General features: G+C 41.7%; 1 protein-coding gene and 1 pseudogene across 10 annotated transcripts in view; one reads left to right on the top strand and one right to left on the bottom strand.

Annotated features, from left to right (window-relative positions):
• Positions 1 to 20572, top strand: part of Dcaf1 (DDB1 and CUL4 associated factor 1) — a 69094-nt gene extending 48522 nt beyond the window's left edge. For 8 of the 9 annotated variants that reach the window (XR_015441099.1, XM_087186914.1, XM_087186913.1 and 5 more), the window contains 6 exons: positions 344 to 437; positions 1094 to 1198; positions 1693 to 1766; positions 2251 to 2352; positions 13262 to 13514; positions 19603 to 20572. Coding sequence is in view for 8 of the 9 variants with exons in the window: in XM_087186914.1 (XP_087043040.1) it covers positions 344 to 437; positions 1094 to 1198; positions 1693 to 1766; positions 2251 to 2352; positions 13262 to 13514; positions 19603 to 19661 (687 nt within the window). In the remaining variant the exon portion in view is untranslated. Of the gene's footprint in view, positions 1 to 343; positions 438 to 1093; positions 1199 to 1692; positions 1767 to 2250; positions 2353 to 7299; positions 8890 to 13261; positions 13515 to 19602 lie in introns of those variants that run through there. The other variant, XM_021238745.2, reaches the window with a different exon arrangement.
• LOC147825220 (ribosomal biogenesis factor pseudogene) lies at positions 2620 to 7303 on the bottom strand (annotated as a pseudogene). The gene has a single exon (XR_015441111.1). The product of XR_015441111.1 is annotated as a ribosomal biogenesis factor pseudogene (transcript).
• Positions 20573 to 23930: the final 3358 nt, after the last annotated feature.

The raw sequence follows: 23930 nt of genomic DNA, 5'->3' as shown, positions 1-23930 counted from the left end.
CTAGTGTGTTTTTTGTTCAGGAAAGAGTGACCAGATTCTTGTCTCCCAATTCTCTGAGTATTGAATTGACTTTCATCTGCGTTCAGAAGGATTTTACTTTTGCTCTGTAGAAATCAGTTGCTAGACCTAAGAAGAAAGTGAAGTGCCACTGTTGGGAGGCAGGGAGCTCATGTAGCATTTATGTATCTGAGAATACTTTAAAATATTTTCAGGGACTTCATTCAGAAATATGAATTGACTTTTAAAGTATCAGTACGTAGCAGGAGGAAAGAATGTTTCAGAATTTATGTGGTTAGATAAGAACTTTTGTTACAATAGTTTCCCTTGACTACTTTCCTTCTAGTGGGACCTTCGAACTTTCCACCTTTTACACACTGTTCCTGCTCTAGATCAGTGTCGTGTAGTGTTCAACCATACGGGGACAGTGATGTATGGAGGTAATAAGACTTTTACTTCCCTGTCTTTCCCCCTACTTTGTCCCCTCACTTAATTGGATACTTCTTTTTTAGAAATAACTTCTCACTTGTGAAAGGCATTTGAAAGCTGTAACATAAAAGAAAATGTTAATACAAATGGTGACAAAAGAGAAAATAAAATGTTGATTTAGAGTGAGAGGTAACTAACTTTAAAGATAATAAATAACTTTTTTGTTGTTGTTTGTGTTTTGAGACAGGGTCTCACTGTGTAGGCTGGCCTAAACTCATGATCTCCCTGCCTTAGTCTTCTGAATGTTGGGATTATAGGCATGTGCCATCATGCCTACCTGAAGATAATCTTGTATTGAAAGTTTCACGCAGTAATTTTTACATGTATCATTATGGACTTTAAAAGATTTGCATTAGTTGTCTTGGGATGTTGTAAACCTTCAGCTATAAGACTTGTTGGGAGCTAGATCAAGAGGTTGAGGAAATTGTTGGCCCCAGTAGGTTGGATCTGAAAGGAGGATACTTTGAGAGAGGATACTTAACTAAATGCAGAGTAAATTTATTTACAGAGAAACTCATTGAAATCTTATTAGGATTTTCTGTGCTTGTGAATAGAGGATGTTTTTGGTTCTTAATAGTGTTTTATTGCTACCCTTTTCCCCAACTAGCTATGTTGCAGGCCGATGATGAAGATGACTTAATGGAAGAGAGGATGAAAAGCCCTTTTGGGTCATCCTTCAGAACATTTAATGCAACTGACTATAAACCTATTGGTAAGCATACAGGGGCAAGCACTGTTGTTTTTTCATATCTTAGTGCTCTTTTTTTTTAGGTCCTCCACCTTCTAGGAGGACTGTAGAGGACTTATGAAATATTTATGGACAATCACCTTAAATTCTTATAGAGGAAAAGCAGGTTTTATCATTATTATTTTTATTTTGTGTTTTGCTGTGCTGGGGATTGAACCCAGGCCCTTGATCACACATGGCAAACACTTCCATTGAGCTACATCCCCAGTACTTTTAAAAATTTTATTACTTTTTTTTTTTTTTTTTTTGGTGGCATTGGGGATTGAACCCAGGACTTTAGCACTGAGCCACATCCCCAGCTCTTTTTTATTTTGAGATAGAGTCTCAAAACTTGTAATCCTTCTGCTCTATCTTCCCAGAGTGCTGGAATTTCAGGCATGTATCACTACACTGGAAAAGTGCAGGTTTTAAGGTTGTAGTAGTAGTTTAATTCTGAGCTTTGTCTCATTGTTTTTCAGCAACCATTGATGTGAAGAGAAACATCTTTGACCTGTGTACAGACACCAAAGACTGCTATCTTGCTGTCATTGAGGTAAAGGGCCCTTGCAGAGGCCCTGCTGTTTTGTTCTGATGTTTTGAATCATTTTCAAGTTATATTACAGACATTTTGTGTGATATCAGATATGTTCTAAAGTTCATAACACTCCTCATGATAATCACTGATGACCTCAATTGTTAGGATTTTGGAGATATACAAGAAAAATAGTAAGAAAATCTCAATACAAGACAGTGTAGAGAATTCTGTTTCACGCTGTCATCCCTCTGTCAGAGGAGTCTGGACCACTCACTAGAGCACGACTGGTTTGTGCTCACTACCCTCACTACTCAAGCCTTCTCGTCCTGTCTTTCTCTGTCTGTATTCTAGTTATAGCATTTTCAGAGTTGTCTCAAAAATTGTATGTATTGGAAGCTTTGACAGTTAAGGGTCAAAGTCTTGGGCACCAGTTCGAGCTGAGTTATGGATGTGGTCCTTCTGAAAACTCACTACTCCTTGTGAACTGGCTGTTTTATTCCAGAATCAAGGCAGCATGGATGCCCTGAACATGGACACAGTGTGCCGGCTGTATGAAGTGGGTAGGCAGCGTCTTGCAGAAGATGAAGATGAAGAGGAGGACCAGGTCAGTGATATTTGAGATTTCTTTCTGCTGAATAATGCTTCATAGAGGTTATGTTCTTCTGCTTTTTGCTAGATAGGGCTTGAAGCATCATCCTTTGCAATCTGTTTCTGTATCTGAAATGGCTGTCTTGTAACCTAAAACTTAGAATAAAGTGGATTTTGTTATTATAAGACTTTAATCAGTACATGACTATCCCAAGAGTTCCATCTGTAGGTTAATTTGCAGTTTAGGAATTTCCAGTTTTTGTATAAAATATTTATTTTATTGAGTTTTTTTGGGGAATTTGATACATCTCCATTGTATTACAATTGAGCCATTAATCTTACAACTTCATCAACATTAACTGGTTCATCTTCATAATGCTGCTGATTATTCAGCACTTTCTCCAGTGGTTCAAAAGTAAACCTTTTTGAGAAATTTGCAAGTTCCTTCTGAATGTTTACAAAAGCATTATTCACTCTATGAATTTTTTCATCATTTACAATGTTTATCTTTTTTAAGATTAGTGATCACTGGTTTCGCTTTAGTTTTGGACTTAAAGTTCTTTTGGCTGGCTATGTGAAATACATTCTTGGACTTTTGCCCTCTTAATTTGTTCTTGGCCATTGTCTTTGATATCCACATGCTGCTGCTCAAGCTCCAGGTGACGCCATCTGCACACACAGGGTCCAGGAAGTTCCTGGGAGAGGGCAGGAATTTCTGATTTTTGATTCAGAGATTTTCTTTCTGTCCTTGGTATTAGTACCCTGTTCTGCCTCAAGATAAGCAGCCCGCATATTCCCAATGTGAATACAAATCAAGAAAGTGAGTCTACCGGAGATAGATTGCAGAAATGGGTTCACCTTTGAAAGGTTTTGGTTTGTGTTTTCTGTTGTATAGCATAGCCCATTTTCAGGGTAGTAAGAGTGGAACTTAAAAGTAAAGAGAAGATTTTAATGCATTTGAGAATTTACATAAAATATGAGTAGTAAATACCATGTCCCAATTTTATCTTTTTCTCTTCCAAGGTAATTTAAATTTGTGGTTACATTATGGTATGTGTTTGCTTATGTGGTGTCAGTGTCAGTTCTGAAGAGTTTCTCAGACTTCTGAGTTTCACCGGGTCTGCTGGGCTCACACCTTACTCTCTTTCCAGAACTGTGCTCTCGTGGCCAGATTATTTTGTCTAATTTTCTGACAAGTATTGTTGAGTAAGTAATATAAAATTGAAATTGAATGACTAGCCTCTGACTTTTTCCTGGTATAGGTATTAATGCTGGTAAAATGTTTTTTCCAGATTTTGAGTTCATTTCCTTTGTTTTTTCCTTCTACTGTGGTATTACTTAGTCCTGGTGCTTCATCTCTCCCCTTTAAGGGCATAGAAGTACCTTGAGTGAGGAGAGGAATGCTGTAGGAAGTGAGCTTTCCTCTGTTTGCATTGCTGTAGCTCAGGCCCTCATCCCTCTCCAGCCTTTGGTTTGTTTGATGTTACTGGGATTGAATTCAGGGCTTCTCGAATGCTAGATTAGCACTTTACTGCTGAGCAGCATCCCTGGCGCCCTCCCTTCTCCTCCTTATATCTTTAAAAATTTGAGACAGTGTCTCCCTAAGTTGCCACATTGGACTTGAACTTACTATTCTCCTGCCTCAGTCCCCCAAGTAGCTGCAATTACAGGCATGTATCTCCATGCCTGGCTCTCCCCAGCTTTTTGGTGTATCATGCCCGATGATTAGGGCTAATGAAATAGCTTTTGTTAGTGTCTTTTCTAAACAACATGCACTTACATACATATATACATACATACATACATTTATTTATTTATTTATTTACTTACTTACTTACTTACTTACTTACGTATTTGAGACAGGATCTTGCTTTGCAGTCCAGAATGGCCTTCAGCTCACTATATAGCCCAGGCTGACCTCAGACTCACAGCAATCCTCCAGCCTCATCCTCCTCAGAGCTGGGATTGCAAGTGTGCACCACCATGCCTGGCTTAAAACAGTATTTTAAAAGCAAGGAAAAGAATCTTTTAAGGCCTGGGGATTTAGCTCAGTGGCACCATGCCTGCCTTCCAAGTGCAAGGTCCTGAGTTCCATCCTGGTACCGCAAAAAAAACCAACAACAACAAAACACAAAAAAACCTTTTATTCCCAGTATTTGGAATTGAACCCAAGTTCTTCACACAAAGCTGCAGTAAGCTAGCTACATTCATATCCCCAGCAACTTTAAAAAATTTTTTTTGTTTTGAGTCAGGGTGCTAAGTTGCCCAGTTGGGCTCAAATTTGTTATCCTCCAGCTTCAGCTTCCCACAGTGCTGGGATTACAGGTATATTCTGTCATGCCCAGCTCCCAGCTCTTTTTTATTTTGAGACAGAGTCTCATTAAGTTGCCCAGATTGGCCTCTAACTTGCCATTTTCTGCCTCACCTTCCTTGATAGGTGGGGTTGCAGGCATGTGCCACTATACCAAAAGCGAAAAATTTTGAAAATGATAATTTTTTGAATTTTTTTTGGTGAAAATCAAAGGATCATGTTTATTTGTTATTTGTGTTTTTTTTGGTACTGGAGATCGAACTTGGGTCTTTGCGCTTGCACAGCAGGTGGCGAAACCACTGAGCTAAATCCCTGGCCCGGAATCATGTTTTTCTGTAATGGAGCTCAGTATTAGCTAAGGAAGGCTACTTGGTTATGCTAGTTTGAGATTTAAGTGTGTGTCATATTGTTAGACTTTATAGGTTATGAGCATATAGCTTGTTATCTAAATTGAATTGTTCTTTGAATACTGTGTCACTTGTACATCAAAGGTGATGATGGAGTACGCCTGAATCAGAAAGCTAACCAGACACATGACTCAAATTCTGTGTGCGCGCTCTTGGTTTATGTTTTTGGTGGTATGTTCTGACCTAAGTGTGCTCAGAGATGATTCATAATCCCTAGATGTTTTTCTTTTCTTTTGGTCTTTTTGTTTTTTGGTACCAGGAATCAAACTCAGGGCCATGAGCTTGCCAGGCAGGTGCTATGCTTCTGAGTTATGTTCCCAGTCCTTTTCTTTTCTTTTGTACTGGGGATGGAACCCAGGGCCTTTGCACTGATCTACATTTAAAAAAAAATTTTGAGACAGTGTCTCACTATGTGTCTGAACTCACAGTGGTCTTCCTGCCTTAGCCTCTAGAGAGCTAGACTTACAGTCATGTACCATGCTTGATTATCTTATCTATATCTATATATCTTATCTGTCCCAATCTGTTTTATGGAGACAAGGTCTCCCTGAGTTGCCCAGGCTGTCCTTGAACTTGTAGTCTTCCTGCCTCAACCTCCTGAGTAGCTGGGATTACAGACTTGTACCACTTCACCTGGTGGCAGAGAAAGGCTTCTGAATAGAGCGAGGAAATGAGACTGATCAAGCTTGTGCACGCGCGTGTGTGTATGTGGGGGGGAGGAGGCTGGTGATTGGTATAAGACAGTGATAGTGAACTTTTTAGAGCTTTCAATGATAACAAACGGCTGTGACATGCGTGCTATGGTTTTGCCACCATTGCTGTAGGATCAGAGTAGAGCCTTCTTTTGGGGCCTGGCTACTGCTTGACCCAGAGATACTTTCCACTGTGGAATACTATCTTAGGGAGGAGTAGTTTCCCACTCTGGCATCTCCCCTCACACATAGGTGAGCATTGCCTTATCACTGTTGGATTTCACAGGAATATTATTTTATAAAATGTTTAAAATGACAGCTTTTTAGTTAGGGCTGGTAATACCAGCTACTCAGGAGGCCGAGACAGGAGAATCACAAGTTCAAGCCCACCCTGGGCAGCTTGGGGACTTAGCAAGATTCTGTCTTAAAATAAGGGGACTAGAGGTACAGCTTAGTGCAAAAGCCCTGAATTCAATCCCCAGTACTGCAAAAGAAAAAAAGAAAAAAAAAAAAAGAAAACAAAAGCTGCATATCATAGTTTTTAAAACACCATACTTACTATAATATAAAGGACATTATTTAGGCTCCAGAGTTTGAAACTGCTTTACCAAATGCTGCTGGGGATTTCCTTTATTGCTTTCCAGCTGTGTCTTGGTTTCGTGGATAAGACAGCCAGCAATGTTTAAAGCTCATACAAGTTAGATAGGGTGAAAGGGACAGATCTTCAGATGAATATGTGAGATTTATAATTTATTTGTGACATGGGTTTTATTGTTTTCCTTTTATTTTTAAGGGCCCAGGGGCTGAGACATGGTCTTACTGTGTAGTCTAGGTTAGTCTTGAACTCACTATGTAGCCCAGGCTGGCTTTGAATTCATGATCCTCTTGCCTCAAGACACCCCAGTGCTGGAATTACATATGTGTGCCACTATGTCTGGTTTAATGTTTTCTTGAGTGCTGTGTTATTTAACTTGTACTTGTTGCTTGTCTTTCTTGGTAACAGAGTTTTATAAAGTAGTAGTAGATCCTCCAAATTTCATGTGGTTGCCTTGAGTGAGTTTATTTAATGGTATCTGTGCTTTATTCTTGTGTCAGTTTGCTACTTCATACCTCTCTCTCTTAATGCATATACTTTTTCATTTTAGCTTTCATGAAATAAGGTGTGATTAATACTTGAGCAGATACAGAAGATGCAGTTGTGAAGCCATTGGTCCATACATGGTAGTGGTACCTGTGGCCGGAGACCCTTTTTGTCTTCAGTGGGTTTATTCATTACTACTGGGTATCACTTGTGTTTCAGGCTTCTTGGATATTGGACATTAAACTAAATCTGAAGCGAAACTCAAGTTTTAAGTTACTTATCAGTATCATTATCCCTGTTTCTACATCTTTGTGTTCACAAGGCAGTGGGGAACAGTCTCTTTAGAGCTCATCACTGGGTCCATGAGGCCTGAGGTCTGTCTTGGAGGAGAAAGTTAAGCTCAAAGCAGGGGAGGATTGCCTTTGGCCCTTTGGAAACTCAGACGTTCTCTGGTCTGGCTTCATTCATGCAGATATGGAACAGCAAGGGAAGCAAAGACACTGGAGAAAAATTGGCTGGCTGTGGAAGCAAGAGACCATCATAAAGGAAAGAATTTAAGCATTTTCCTTGTGCCCTGCCCTCTCTGAGGATTTTGATCAGGGAGGATTGATTGGTTATCCTTCTATGGTTCTTTTTAACTTTTCAGTGGTTAAGGGAAAAAGATGCTAGAAAGAGGAGAGGGTTGTAGAAAGGACTTCTGATTCTCTAACTCTGGAGAGAAAATAGAGGTTGCCTTGGCATGGGCAGCCAAGATTAAGAGGGGCCGACTCAACAGAATCCTAGCAAGTGGCTCTCAGGCCTATCCTGCAGAAGAACCTGAATGCTTTCCAGGTCTGAGGAGTTTTTGGGGTCTACATAGCTCTGTGAAGTGGGTAAGCTAGCATTGCTTCTAGATTTTTCAGGATCTAGGCATGTTTCACTTCATACTGACACCACTGTCCTTATTTGCTCATCCAGTGTATTTCATTTTTGAAGGACATTCATGAGAGAACTGCTTTTCCCTTTAAACCTTTGGCTTTTTTTTTTTTTTTTTTGCATTTTGATTTTTTAATTTAGAGAGGTTTTGGGTGGAATAATATCTATTATGAGTAAGTAAACCTCCTTTGTGACCTTCATTGTTTTGATCCATTTTCTTCTCAGACTCTGACAGTGGTGTTTTGCTGTATTTACTGCTGAATCTCCATGAGATTTCTTGACTGCCCCTTCATGTGCTAGCTTTTTTTTTTTTTAAACTCACTTTCCTTTGTATGTTTCATCTGCTTTTGAAACTAGAGACTTCATTTTCATATCAGTTATTTGCTATTCAAAGTTTTGTCCTAGTATAGATATTGCTCTCTGGTCTTGTCAAATGTTCCAGGTATGACATGTATAGCTTAGGGATGCAGGCACCTGTGGTCAACACCTTTAAATTTGCCTTTTCACCTTAGCAAAATAAACTCAGAACCATGAGTGACCAGCTGCCATCTGCTAAAATAGCCCAGCGTAAAGTACCTATATAAAATAGTTGTTATTTAAAGAGTTTTGAAATACAAATTTACATACATGAAAATAATTGCTTTTGCCTTTAGTTTAAATAAGTTTAGATATTAATAAGATGTAATGAACTGTATGACTATATTGATGAATGAAAATATATAGAACTTTGACAGCCATGCATGCTTGGTTTCTGAGGCTGCTAGTCTGCCTGCATTTAGGCATTTGATGAGAGCATAGATGTGTCAGTCACCAATCAAAGCTCATATTATTCATGCAAAATTTGGCACATGTATGTGTCAAGGTGGGTTGTGTGCTGAGGATTCAACCCAGGGGTTTTTCACTGAGCTACCTTCCCCATTCTCATTTATTTTGAGACAGGGTCTATATTGCTAAGTTGTCTAGGCTGGGCTTGAACTTAAAATCCTCCTGCCTCAGTCTCCCTGAATGCTGGGATTACAGGCATGTCCTACTATGCCTGGCTGTTTTTTTTCAAATCTGTTATTTTTAAGAATCAATTCAGGGTCAGGGATTTAGCTCAGTGGGTCCGCCACCTGCCTTGGAAGCACAAGGTCCTGAGTTCAATCCTGGGTACCAAAAAAAAAAAAAAAGAATCAGTCAACTTTGTTGGCTTTTAGGAAAATTATAAAATCAAAGATTAGTAATTGTTGTTCTTAGATTTTTTTTTTTTTTTTAGTACTGGGGATCGAACTCGGGAGCTGGCGGTGAAACCACTGAGCTAAATCCCCGGCCCCTGTTCCTAGATTTTTAAAAGTCAATATACTTCAGCTAATTATAGTTAACCTTAAATTTATAAAGAATAATTCAACAAGGGAATAATGCTATCTTTTTTTCCACTTCATTTGGAATCTGGGACACATTGTGTGCCGTGCTTCCTGTGTGTTCTCTACTACTAGAAGCAGATGGTAAGAGTCCTTATTGATCCCAGATATACTGTATCCCTGGCCAGGCTTGAATGTAATGAATCCTGGAAGGGTTTTTTTCTTTTTTTTTGAGACAAGGTCTTGCTATGTAGCCCAGGCTGGCTTTGAACTCACAGCAGTCCTCCTGCCTTAGCCCTCCCAGTTGCTGGGATTATAAGCATGTGCCACAATGCCTGGCTGAAAGGTTCTAGTTTTACTGAAAAAATTGAAATGTATTTGAATTAGATTCTACTTGTAAGGAGAGAAAAACAGAAGTGTTTATGATCCTGAAATGAATATGTAGTTTATTTTTTCTTTTCATTATTTTTTATTTTTTGGTAATATAGGAAATTGAACCCAGGGTCTTCACATTGAGGTACATCCTGTTTTTTATTATTCTGAGACAAAGTCTTGCTAGCTCACAGAGTTGCCCAGGCTGGGCTTGAATTTGAGATCCTCAGCTTCCCAGAGTGTTGGGATTATGGACATGCACTACAACACGAATCTTGAACCTGTAATTTTTAAGGATAGTTAGTACCAGGAGCAAGTTTTAAAAGAAGAGTTTAAATTCAGCAAACTATGACATGTTAAAGTGTCAAGACAGTAGGACCAATTTGAATCAATGTTATAAAAAGCTATCCTACTTCTTAGGCTATTGAAGTACGACCAGAGGTTTGATTTTCTAAGAGATTGGTTCTATTTTGGAAGGAAGTATAGGCTAAAAGCTGTTTCTCTTGAAAAATAGATATGCAAGAAGAATTTTGAATGGTCTGGAAACAAATGATGACTGAATTAAAAATAAATTATGCTTAAGTCCTAAAAAATAAGACAGTTTTGTGTAGCAGAGAAGGTCAGTGGGAATACCTGGATTCATCTTTGTGGTTCTGTCCTGAGGAATCTGAGTGGGGAAGGTATAGTATTACAGAAAAGTAAAACTTAGAATTTTGGGGTATGTCAGCTGCCATCTTGGCATTGGTTCTTATTAGGGGTGTACTTCCACAGTTCCTAGGGAGCCTTTCCAAAATTCACCTGCATGAACTTCATTCAGGAATGGCCTTATCATCTTGTACCCTGGATGGGGTTAGGCATGTGTGGTTTGAAAAAAATTTTCTCAGGTAATTCTGATTCACACCTAATTAAAAGCACCTCATTTAACAAGAAATTGAGATTGAGAGGCTCAGTAAATGGTCATTGTCTTTCTTGCTTTTCATGGAATGTGTCACAGAGCCTTGGGGAGTTTGTTTGCAGGGAGCAGTAATGAGATTGAACCCAGGCCTCACACGTGCTAGGCAAGCACTACCACTGACTGAGCTACATCCCCAGCCCTTTTTTATTTTGAAGCAGGATCTCGCTAAATTCCCCAGGGTGGCCTTGAACTTTTGATCCTTCTGTCTCAGGGGAGTAGGTGGGGTTATCGGTGTGAACCTTGCCCTTGGGAGGTTTTGATCAGGGAAAGGATTAGCCCATAGACAGTTGGAGAGACTGGAGGCTGGTGGGCAGAAAAATAGTGTTGCAGTTTAGTGCAGAGTAGATTGGAGGAAGTGCTAGGGATCCCAGAGAAACAGGTTAATTGGAAATGAAGTCAGAGAAGTAAAATACATGTTTGAGATACTTACTTGGCAACTAGAATAGTGGAAAAGGTACTAAGTTAGGAGTGGTTTGAATTTATGAAGTTATGGGGTTCTGGGGTTCTGTGTTACGGATGGATAGAGCTGTCAAATGACAGTTCAGGGTTTATGAATGAGAGGACATTTGAGGGCAGAAAAATAAAAGTTGGAACCCCTATGCCTATGTATAATAAAAATTGGAACCCCTATGCCTATGTATAGTAAAAGTTGGAACCCCTCCCCTATGTATGGGAGATCTGGAAGAGACCAAGAACAACAAACTAACAGTTTTGAACACTTTGTATATGCCAGGCACTTTCCACAGAGGTTATATACAACCGTACACATACATTTTAAAAAAACATTCAAATCCTAACAGCAACTCTATGAAGATAAGTTAACTGCTCCAAAGGTAATTGTCATGCTAATAGAGTTTGGGCTTAGTGGAGGCATCCTGGCCTCAGCACACACCAGGGACTGCTGCACTGTGGTGTGGGAAGACAGATTGTCAGATGTGAGAGAGGGAGAGAATGAATGAGCAAGTAAGTGAGCCAGTGGCAGCTGAGCACTTGGAGGCTAGGAACAGGTTTTGGCCACCCTTTTCAAAAGTATATAGGTGGGCCAGGCGTGGTGTTGCACGTCTGTCTGTAATCGCAGCACTTTCGAGGCTGAGGGAGGAGGATTACTGCCAGTTCAAGGCCAGCCTGGGGTACATTTTGTGTTCAAGGCCACCCTCAACTACATAGTGAGTCTCTGTCTCAAAAACAAAAAACAAAAACTGCCAAAAAACAAACAAAAACACAAGCATACAGGTAGAAGGAATTTGAAGCCTACGTAGACTGAGAAATTATTAAGTTTGGGGGAGCTGAACCTCTTCAGTGGAAACCAGTATGATGACAGATAAGGGTAGGGTGGGGATGTGAAAAGCACATGCAGTAACAGGCTCCCAGGGTGGACTAAGGCCCAGAGCAAGAGGGGGAGGGGCAGGGCTTGGTTTCTTTTCAGGCCAGGATTGAAGTCAGGTTTAGGACAAGATATTTATGAGGGAACTTGTATCAGTTAACCTGTTCTCTGGAGGTGCTGTGTTTCCAAAATAGTGGAATAGTGGTTTCAGACCAGTACACGTGTGTATTAATGCATGCATGTATGCAAAATCTGGTATAGACATAAACTTGTAATATTGTGATTGCTAGGTATTTAAAGGCATTAGTTTTTCCTATGTATCTGGGAGAATTTGTTGAACAGTTTAAATCATTGCATCAAACAGCACTTCAGAAGTATATTGGTGGTTCCAAAATTATCAGAGGTCCAGAAGCAGAGCTACTCTGTTAAATAAGTTTTAGTTTTTACAGCTGCTAAGTACTGGTACCTGAGAAAGTGCTTGTGTGTGTGTGTTTAAGAAGTGTATAAGATGTCTGACAATCAAACCAAGGGTATATTAGGGAACAAAATGTTTTGTTTAGCAGGTAGTAACTTTAAAATGAAAAAAAAAATTTTTGCTATATTGGGTTTGTTCTATCTTGACTTTAATTAGGTCTCTTTACTAAAGGGATTTTACATTATTGTAGGAATTAGAATCTTTTTGCTATTGGTAAAGCTGAGAGTTGATGTTTGAGCAGAAAGATGCCTAAAATGTTGGTTATATTTATTTAGGAATGTCTGTCATCTTTATCAAAGTTGAGATGTCTTTGTGTTCTTCCTATTTAAAGGGAAACAGTTTGGGATCCAATGCAAAGCTGAAATGTGTAGATTTACAAAGCCCAGGGTATCTAGAAAAAAGTACAGTTTTGGTTCTTTTGAAAGTTGTGTTAAGAATAGAAGGATGAATGGTTTCCATAGTATACTTTTTTGGGGGGGTAGGGGGCATTTCTAACAGGAAATGCAAGTATATCTTTTAAGCCTGTTTTGCTGGAATGTTCAGATGAAATGTGGATGGTGGCACTATTAAGTGATTTGCCCACATGCTCTGTTAGAAGATCGAGGTGTGCTTGAAAGGATTAGAGCTAGTGACGCATCAGCTGTGTTCTTCATCTGTTTTGTTAAAAGATCGCTTTTTAGATTCCAGGTAAAAGCTTTTGTTACAGTGCCTTGACTCTCTCTGTTCACTTGCTTTGGTTAATAGAAGACAGAGTTCTCTTGGGCTCCTAGAATGTTGATTGCAGAGACTTCTAAAGCAAATTGTCTATTTCTTTTGATAAGAGCTGCATGGCCGTTACTGCTTTTATGGAGTAAGCAGTAATCCTTGTTTGAGGGTTGTTGTGAATGTCTTGGGGGATGTGGACGTGCCTGTCTTAGTCATCACTGACAAGTCTGACTGGCCCATGAACCCTGTGCTAATCTAGATTGCCACACTTTGGGCAACAATCACCATGTGGCCAATATGGGTTAAGCCTCTCTGTTTGTCCTAATGGGCCTCATGCTCTCTTACCAGGAAGAGGAAGAACAAGAGGAAGAGGATGATGATGAAGATGATGACGACACTGATGATTTAGATGAACTTGACACTGACCAGTTGCTGGAGGCGGAACTGGAGGAGGATGACAATAATGAGAACGCAGGAGAGGATGGGGACAATGACTTCTCTCCCTCTGATGAGGAGCTAGCAAACCTTCTAGAGGAGGGAGAGGATGGGGAGGATGAAGATTCTGATGCAGACGAGGAAGTGGAACTGATCCTGGGGGACAGTAAGTATAGGGCATAGTTTGGGCTGAGCCTTGGCACATAGGGAAGGGTCCCTCTCTTGTGCCAACCTAACTCAGAGAGCAGCCATACTCGATTCTGTGCCCTGTACCCGGATTCTGTGACTGCTGATTGAGCACTTAGGTTCCCTGAGGAAAAGCTTTGTCATATTGCTTATCCCCTGCTCTGCTATCAGACTGTAACTACAGTCTGTCATCTCTTCCCCTTGAAGCAGAGGTTGGCAACCTTTTTCTCCTCTGTGGGACAGAGGGTCTCTGTTTATAGCTCCTCAGCTCTTTTGTAGTGAGAAAGCAGTCATGGACAAAACTTAACAGTTTTGAGAAATGTCTTTATTTACAAAAATTGGAGGTGGGTTTATAGTTTGTTAGCTCCTGCTCTAGAGGATCAGCCTTAGAATGAAAGGCCACAGCCTAACTCTTCTCCAAGTCCCAGAGCTAGAATCTGTTAAAAATAGCTTCTCACAGGGGCTAAGTCACAAAGAAATCAAAGCCCTTATGTGAAGGAGGCCTTTCCTGTGTACTTTGGTGAATTCCCCCACCAGGGGAGGCCAGGGAACCAGTGCTTCTTTTTGGCATCTGTTTTGTTCAACACAACCCCCCCCCCCCCAATTCCAAATTTTTAAGAACACACTAGTTTTTCTAGTACTTTCAGCTTCTAAAGTCACATCTCCTGCCTTTGCTGATGAATCCTGAATAAACCTCACCTGTAGTTTTAAGATTCTGCAAGCTCTGCCCCTGTACTTGTGCATGCCTCAGGATGGCGTACTCATCTTTATCATGATATGCTGGCTATGGACAGACTCATGCGCTAGCTATGGTCCTGGCTCTTTGTAGTGCTGCCCTGCCTGACTGGAGCAATCCCTGTGAGATCCAGTCATGTTCATGTAGCTATGTAGCTAACCTAACAGCATTCTAACAGTCACGGTAGGTATGTCTTCTCTATGCCATTAATCACATCTGGCTAATTCCATTGTGATGGCCTAGGCCCAACAAATGCCAGGTGTGGTTGTGTGTGAGCTTGTGTGCATGTGCGCATGCATGCATGTATGTGTGCATGTGTGTATATGAGTGACAGTACTGGGGATTGAACTCAAGGTCTGATTAAGATGCTACGTTGCCCAAGCTGGACTCAAACTTGGCACTTGTCTGGCTAGGAGAGTCTTTTTTTTTTTTTTTTTTGGTACCGGGGATCAAACTCAGGTCCTTGTGCTTGTGCAGCAGGCGGTGAAACCACTGAGCTAAATCCCCGGCCCCAGAAGAGTCTTTTTAATTAACGTAAGTCCTCTTCCAAAGTTGTACTTGAGGAAGCTTTTGAGGAGGGAAGGGATGCCTTACATCTGCCAACTTGCAGTTCATGAACTTCCATTTTCTAAATGTTGAGTCGATTCAGTAGATTAGTAAGTAGTTTTAGCCATGATTAGAAAGCCCAGGTAAGAGGGACTAAGGGTCAAGGGACACAGGGCAAATTTACCAAACCTTTTTATCCTATGGGAATAGTGAGATGTAGGAAACAAGTTGCATCTCCTTACATTATAAATAGTTAGGCAAGTTCAAACAGCAGGACAGCTAGCAGTGGTACCTCCAGCATAAGGGAGTATCACTGTCTTTTCCTTTTTTTAAAAGAATAACAAAATTTTACCAAAGTATAGGATTTATAGAAGTTTTCAGAAAAGCCATATAAAATGATCACAAACTGTTTTAAAATAGAGAATCTATACTTGACATTAACAATATTATTAGGGAAAGTTCTGACCCCTCTTCCCCATTCATTGCACATGCTAGGTAAGCACCACTGACCCACACCCCACCCCTGTGCTGTTTAATATTCCCACTTTGGTTCAAACAAACAAGCTCATGCATCCACAGTGTCTAAATAAAGTTACACTTGGCTAGAGAGCATAGTCTGAAGAACTGCTTGGCTGCTTTTCATCAATGCAAATAGATCACCATGCAAAGAGGGAGTCAGGTATGTAAGCTCATACTTGTAATCCATCCCAGCACTCTGGGAGGGTGAGGCAGGAGTATTGCAAGTTCAAGCTCAACCTGGCCAACTTGATTCAAAAATTCTTGTCTCAAAATTTTTGAGACAAGATTCTTGTCTCAAAATTTTTGAGACAAGATTCTTGTCTCAAAAATAAAAAATACAAAGATGGCTGGTGATGTATCAGTGAGAAGGCCCTGTGTTCAATCCTCAGTACTACCAAAAACAAAAGAAGCCTATAAAATTTACCACCTCCTCTGTCAAAAATACAATAAAGAAAACTGCCCCACTCTAATCCTGACAACTCCCTTCAATCACAGTGCTGTATACTTAAACCCTGATGAGGGCAGCCAATAATTTCTGTAATTCAGGTGATACTTCTAGCCTCTTCTCTTACACAGTAATTTGGGACAAGACAATTTGTTCATGTGCAGTTAATCATCAAAGAATGTAGATGTCTGAGCTGTTATTTTCTAATGTTTCTAAGACTGTCCATTACCTGCAGAGGAAAAGGGAAGAAGTTTTGGCAGAACAGGAAAAGCAATGCACACTTGTTGATGAGATCAGTTTAAACTTTATTCATGGCACATAGGTTAGTCCATGTTAGAGCTGTTTGAAGACTTGGGTGGCATTGGTACTATACTCTGCTACGTTATTTGCTAAGAGATCACTTAGGTTAGGAACACTTAATAAAGCCTGGGTCCATAGCAGAACTATATGGATAGGCAATGGTGAGGATCATTCATCTTTCAGAGTAGCCCAACATATTCTTCCCAACTTGTCTACATTAGGAAGATAGCTTGGTCATGAAATACATATTAGGTGTTGCCATTGAGTGTTCTTCTGGGAAGGAATAGTTCAAATTTACAAGTCCTTCCATTAAAGAGGGAATCTTGAGGGCTAGCAGTGACAACATGAAGTTAATGTGTGCTACTGTCATATGGTTCTGCTTTAATGCCAGTTACTGGTCTTACCAGCAAACACTGCATTCACTCCCTTGATCCTGAGGGGCAACCTGGTCATCTTGTCAGATCCTGGTGTCATCTCAACTTTGCCATTCTCAGCTTTTCCATTCCATTTCTGTCTCGTTCCCCCCATCTGTTCCCCCATGTTACCCCCCTCCCCCGAATTGAACCAGGGCCTTTGCACTGAACTATATCCCTAGCGCTCCCCACCCCTTTTATTTTAAAGTTTTGAGACAGGGTTTACGTTGCCCATTGCCTAGGCTGGGCTTGAACTTGAGATCTTCCTGTCTCAAGGATCTAGAGTGTTGGGATTGCAGATATGTGCCACCATGCCCCACTTCCATACTTAATTTGAATATAAAGCCTCCCACTTTGGTAAAATTACTGCCTCCTTTAGCCATTTAGGAAATTCTTTCAAGTAAAACAATCTGGAAAACTAATGGCCCATCCCCTTCCTTTCTGTGTGGTACTGGGATTGAACCCAGGGCCTTGTGCATGGTAGGTGAGTATGCTAAAGTTGCCCAGGCTGACCTTAAACTTCAAATCCTCCTGTGTTGGCCTTCCAAGTAGCTGGGATTACAGATGTGTGCCATTGCACCTCATTTGGAAAACTTGAATTCTGTGAGAATGTTACTTTAACATTGGTGCAAATATTTGTTTTATAATGGATGACATCTTGCTATTTCAGTTTGCCTCTAGAATTGAGGTGGCAATGCAGAATTGGCATCTGCAGGGTATACTTTATTGCTTTTTCAATGTGTTTTATAGGAGATCCATAGCAGCTGTCAGTGAGCAGACGGCATGTTGACACCCTTGGTTTGTTAGTGTTTTCCCTCTTACTAATCATCTAAATCAGTAGCTCTTAACCTTTTTGAGCTTGTGGAGCCCTTTTAGTATATGATGTAAGCCTTAGAAAACCGTAGGCCCTGGCTCCTGCAGGGACCCAGTGATTTTAAAATCAGAACCCTAGTCCTAGGTACAGAAGCACCTTGACTCTAGGGTCTTTGTGTCTTTGTCAGTACCCCATCCATAAAAAAAACCTAAACCCTGTTTGTCGTAAAGCAACAGGTTAAGTACTTCAGGGATTATTATTCTCCCTGGTACTGGGGATTGAACCCTGGGCCTTTGCACTGAGCTACATCCAACACCCCCAAACCCCCATCTTTTTTGGAAACAGTCTTGCTGAGTCACTATGTTACCTATGCAGGATTTGAACTTGCAGTCCTTCTGTCTCAGCGTCCCAGAGTGCTAAGATTACAAGTGTGCACCACCATGCCCAACTAGGGATTGATTATAATAGACTGCCTTTCCCATTAAGGCCTTTCAAAATGGAGTTTCCATGTAGGGTCTGGGATTGAATCATTTCTATATGTGGAAAGAGGAAAGGTAAAGGAAGAAGCCTTCCTGGCCACAAGGTGGGGGAGTCTGTTCAAGCTGTAAAGGTTCTCAATCTGTGATCTTCACTAAGCTGCATTTGTAGGTCTTAGTACTGGGGATGGAATCCTTGGTCATCTGCATGCCAGGCAAGTGTTGTACCAAAGAGCTACACCCTCAGCCCTTGACAGTTTATATATATATAAAAATAAATATATAAATAAATAATATATACCTTATATATAGCTGATGGTTAGCAGGTCTCAGGCAGGTGAGTCTGCAGGACAGTGCTGTGCTTGGGTTTTGGAAAGGAGGCCTTGCCTTGCCTCCTGGAGCTCTTGCAGCAAAGAGGCTCCTGAGGTGTGGTTTGTTCATGTGTGTCAAGTATGGATTCTTTGACCTCACCGACTTATTTTTGTTTTTCATCAAGAGACTGTGTTTGTACTGTTAGTGAGGAACATTCATTTTTCCAGCCATTTCTTTCTTTCTTTTGGGACTTCTGTCACTGCCATGCTTTTTTTGCTTTTAGTTTGTCAAACATTTCAGTATTTTTCTTTTTCTCTAAATGAGCTTGTGGTGAAGAGAGGAGGGTCTGAGGACATGTGTTGTTGGTCCCTGTCTTGCCCAGGAGTTGCTTCTCTAGGTACCTGGGAAAGGCTGATGGAGATTCTTTGCATCTTGTAGGTTCTCCACACGGAAACTTAGTCTCTGTATTTTTTGCAGGACTCAGGGTCTCTCTCTTGCTTTCCTGGAAACCTTGTTAAAATTGTTCCATAGCTTTCTGAGTTGAGTAATCAAAGTGGGTACTGAGGCTTTTCCTTTGCTTAGCAGACAGAGCTAGGTGCTGTTTCTCTGGTTTCAATCAACAGACAAGGTGTATGTACTTCATCTTAAGGGTCCTTTTGGCTACCACCAAGTTTTACCTTTAATGGATCTTTCCAGAAGTGTCAGTGTATTTATTTCCCACCTGAGAAGGCTAAGAGTTGAGCAGAGGCTCCTTGTTGGAGACAGCCACTTTCTAGGGTCTCACAGCTGCTCCCTGCTTCCCAGCTCATTTCTAGATGGATCAGTTCTTCTCTGGTATTACTGCAAGCTGGCCTGTACTTTTCTGCGAGTTTGTTCCCATCAGATTATATGCAGAAATGACTGAGTGAATCCTAGGATGATTCTCTCTGCCTGTAGTCTTCCAAGGACTGGAGAAAGACTAAGAGGTTAAGGAAAATTACTTTTGCTTGGACTCATCTTCTCTTTTTTTTTTTTTGGTACTGGGGATTGAACTCAGGTCCTTCTGCTTGCGAGGCAGGTGGCGGAACCACTGAGCTAAATCCCCGGCCCTTCGTCTTCTCTTTTTAGTGGTCCCTCAGGGTCAAGCAGGCCTGTGCCCATTCTTGTAAGGATAGCAGAGGTCCAGGGCCATGAGGTTTGTTCGGTACTTTTAGCCCTGCATTTTGCATCCCAAGTGCCATGAGTGGGGCCTTAGAGAATGCTAGCCTGGTCCCTTTGAGCCCTTCCAGGTAGGAAACAGAGTTGCTAAGAAGTCCAAGAGTTTTGAAAAGTAAGAGAGCACGAGGTCCCAGGGCTGATCACTGTTGCCAGCAACAGGTGTATTCTCCAGAGTCAGCTCTAGGGAGTTAATTGATGTGTTTTCTTCTTTCTGGAAACTGGTAATTAACCCTATTGAGGCATAAATGTATGTGATGTGGATGCTTCCTGTAATCCTAGTGCATAATCTAGTGTCTCCCTTACCTTTCAGCTGACAGCTCTGACAACTCTGATTTGGAAGATGACATCATTTTATCTCTGAATGAGTGAGGAGTCATCACCATTTGGAAGAGATTGTTGGCAGGGGAGAAACTGTTGTATGAATTGAGAACACCTTTCCTTTCCTTTCTCCCAGGGCTGTTAAGGAACTACATGCCCTGTACCAGAAGATTATGGTTTAAAGTCTCACTGGAATCTGAGTCCTTCTAAAAACAATAACAACCACAAAACAGACAGCAGGGATTAGGCCCTATCCTGCTTTCCCACTCCCCACCCCCACTAAGATGGACATATCTTTCCTCAAGGGAAAAACAAAACAAAACACGCCTCGGGTTATTTCACAATATATTTTCTTTGTATAATGTTCTTTACTTAAAGAACAAGAATAGTTTTTTATAAAACTTTAAAAAGAAAAAAAAAATACAACAGGCATTTATAACTGAGGGTATGAACTTATATCCACCATGTCTCTTGTCCCTGCACTTCATTTTCTTTGGAAGAAAATGATGTCTAAAATACAATAGAGGCATTTTTACATACGTTATTTAAATGAAAAGGAAAATTGTGGTTTCTTAAATTGATAAGGATTAAGAATATTTTATTATAAATATAATATATGATTTTTTTAGCCTGTTTTGTTGCCTCATATGCTGTCATGTTAATTTGTTTTCCTTCATACCGGAAGTGGAGAAGGCGCTGTGCTGGTTGTTTGCTGAGTAAATGCCTAAATTCACCCACTTTCATGGTTTATGGGCAGCATAGTCATTGTGGATATTGGTTTTATGGAGTTGAGGGAACTTAGGATATAAGTTCACTCCCTCTATTTTTGTGATTCAGTTTTTCAGATTCCTTTTTTTCTTCTCTTTCTCCCCAATGTGGAAATTACAAATCAAAGGCCTTTTTCTTTAATGTAAAGTGTATTTATTTAAAAAAAAATACAAAATAAACAACAAGTCTTTGTTTATGGCCTTTCTCTGTTCTCTTTTACCAAAGTAGGATCGCCCTTTCCTTGCAGCTCTGGCAGGCCACACAAAAGATGCCTTCCTTCCAAGAGAGGCAGAGCAGGGTGATGGTGAGAACATTTTGCCCAACTAATGCACCCTTGGAGAACAGTAGGTCAGTCAGTGTCTGGCCCTGGACTGTGGCTTGGGTTGAGGACCTCTTTTGGAAAGGTAACAGGTGAGGGCAGAGCTCAGGGCATTGTCCACAGTGGATACATCTCTCCATTCCCATGTTCTGGATCAAGAGGGCAGCTCCTGACTACAGACTTAGTAGAGCTGCAAAAGCAGGGGCCCTAGGAAATTTTGGAGGAATGGGCTGGCAGTGCTAAAAAGAGCATTTCGGCCATCCCTATAGTTGGGATTGTGGCTGCCATAAGGGCATATGACACAGGACTTTTTAGTTCTCTAGTCCTGGTGGCTGAGGGCTAGTTGGGGTTTGGTCAGGTTGAGTTTGTACCTGCTTCAGGGCTAAAATTGGCCTATTCTTAGACTGTGTAACCATCAGAGAAAAGTTCCAGGGCTCTGACATTGTTTCACCCCACCCATTTTTCTTCCCATAATAAACAGAAGACTCTGACTTCTCTCCCTTTGATTTTGCCTGAAAAACAGCTTCTTGGTTTCTGTTACATAGAATACAGCTTAAGAGATTTTTTTCTTCCTTTACTGAAAGAAGAGGTGGCGCGTTTGGCATTTATGAAATAAAGAAGCAACACAAGACAGCCAAAACTCTCCAGGGGCAGGAAAAGCCCTAGCGGGCTCAGGAGCAACATAGTTTGTCATACGCACTGAAGTGGTCCTGGACCACATAGCACTTCTTGGTCCTCTAGAGCAGAGGTTTCAGCTCATTTGCTTCATGCCTTAGCTTTAAATGGTAGCTAGCACTAACCAGTGGGATAGCCTGACTGCCAGGACCACTGCAATCAGCAGCAGTGCACCCATACTAACAGCTGAGTGCATCCCTGAAGCTGCCAGGAGCTCTTGGGAGTACCCACAGGTCTCTGAGGTGGAGATGGGCACCGCTCATAGGAAAGCAGAGTTCTCGTTGACTTGACAACATATCCTTAGGGAAGTGCCTTAAGGGACATGTACTCTTCCTTATTCTGCCAGGGGTCAAAATTGGAATCACTTAGGAAGAAACATACAGACCAATAGTACACCATTGATGAGATAGACTTCCCCACTTCATGCTCTCTCCCTTCAAGCAACCTGTTGGCTAGGACCTGATTCCCAGGTGGAGGCATGGGAGAGTTCCAGTTCTCACTGGGTTGTCATGAAGCAGCCAAGGCCTTGGCCACCTGACTTACTTTCTTCAGTGCTGCCAAGGCCTGAGAGGTCTTAGAACCTTGTGCCTAAAAAGCCAAAGGAAGGATGTGGTTGAGGTCCAAAGGAGAGGGGTCACACAATGGGCTGTGGCTCTTCATCAAAACTCTGGTTATTTCTGAGGCCATAAGGGCCCTTAGGAGGGTAGACAAGGCAAAAACTGGTGGTGTCTTCCACCCAGGCTAAGGAGCGTATCTCCTTTTACTTGGTTCTTCCTGGGGTAGCTGAGCCACATTCTGTGAAGGAAGATAGGCAGCCCAGAGGTGACATGGCAGCTCTGCCTGTGACTTGTTGAAGGCATACAGAGGAAACTGCAGTGCACTTCAAGATGAGGCCCCTTCTGTTTCTGGCAGTGCCACCTACCCAAGTTGTATCCTCAGGTGCCCAATGGACTTGCTTAGTACCTGGCAACTGTGGCCACAGGTCACATAGAAACAGGCCAATAAACATGTTCAACACTTTGTTGTGTTGTTTTATGAATGCACTCATTCTTGTGAGCACTGGCTGGCTGAAGCCCAGTGAATGATGTACTTTTCTTTAAGTAGGAAGATATTTATTACTAGGAAAGCTCCTGAGGGGCAGGAAGGGTCCAAGGGGTAGCCCTGGTGTACTTTCGAAGCACAGACCCCTGCTGACTCTGTCTCCAGGGTCTAAAAGACAGCTGTATCCTTGTGGACAGTCATCTCCTCCATGGAGCCTGTACATAGCCCCTGCCTGCACAGAGCACTTACCTCAGATCTCATTGTCACCCATGCTGGCTGGAGAGTGGGCCAGACCTGGAGCACTGGCCTGGCCAGCAGAACCTACAGCTTCTGATCACCTGGAAGTACATGTCTCTTAATAGAGCTCCTACTCCTCAGACCCGACAACCATCCTTTCGGAATATCCACACTGCCACATAAATAGCTGAATGCTATTTGGGCTGTGTTTGGTGACAGCCACTGTATGCTCTGTTTCCTCCCTGGTCCCTGGCACCAATGAACTTGTCTGTCAGCACTGCCCACCTAACCAACCAGACCGACCAGTGAAGGCAGAATTCTGTAACTGTTCAGGCCACTTTTCCCACCCAACTAGAGGATCCTCCACATCCTTTCCTTCCCCAGCCTGGTTTGAGTGGCTTTGCTTTAGCCCTGCCCCAAACCTCAGCGACTGTGTCATTTTTTGTAGAAGAGAAAATCCGTTTCTTAGCATTCCTCACTTAACTTTTATTGGAGCAAGAAACTTGTTAGGTCACTTACCAAGGACATCTTCCTAACCCACTGCACAACCCGAAAGCACTGTGAGAAGTACTTCAACTGGGGATTCGTTGCTCTCCACAAAGCTCTAGATGTGTGACTGGGCACAGGCCCACCTTATTGACATATCAGCCCTGAATGACCGAAGGAAGAGCCAAAAATGAGACTCCTGAGTATGGTTCAAGAGTTAACCAAGGCAGGCTGCCTCCAATGCTCCACCGCCTCTAAGACCCCCATGTTAGGTAAGGCTAGAAAGGGAGGCTAGGCCAGAAGGATCCTGACAAGTGTGCAGGCACTGAGACCTCTTGGCATCAACATTGCACTGCTCCTCCCCCATGCACAACAACTGTTGAAAACTATCCACCATCAAACAGGTTTTATAATTGGGCACTTTGTCCAACAAACACAGACTGAACTGATGGACACATACTAAGGGCAGGGAAAACCAAACCAGAAACTACTAGCAGCTGTTGGCACAGACCTTAGGCTCACCCATTCCTTTGAAGGGGATCTAGTCAGGTGGGTGGGTACACAGCAGGGCCCAGGGCTGTGTGTGCCAGTATCAGCTAAGATTAAAACTGAGTATGAAAAAAAAAAAACAACAACAAAAAAACTGAGTATGAGTCCTGACAGCCTAATAGCTGAGAGCCACCAAAATACAGCAGGCCTTTTGGACACAGTAGTGCCAGAAATGTGACCAGGGCATGCACTGGGAAAGTTCCATTCTTTTAAGAAAAAACTTGATTAAACTTGGACACTGAACG

Source organism: Heterocephalus glaber, unplaced genomic scaffold, assembly GCF_053883595.1.
Source record: "Heterocephalus glaber isolate CG9 unplaced genomic scaffold, H.glaber_assembly_v1.0 deba00001504, whole genome shotgun sequence".
In the NCBI taxonomy this organism is placed as follows: domain Eukaryota; kingdom Metazoa; phylum Chordata; class Mammalia; order Rodentia; family Bathyergidae; genus Heterocephalus; species Heterocephalus glaber.
This window is presented reverse-complemented; position numbering and strand designations above follow the sequence as displayed.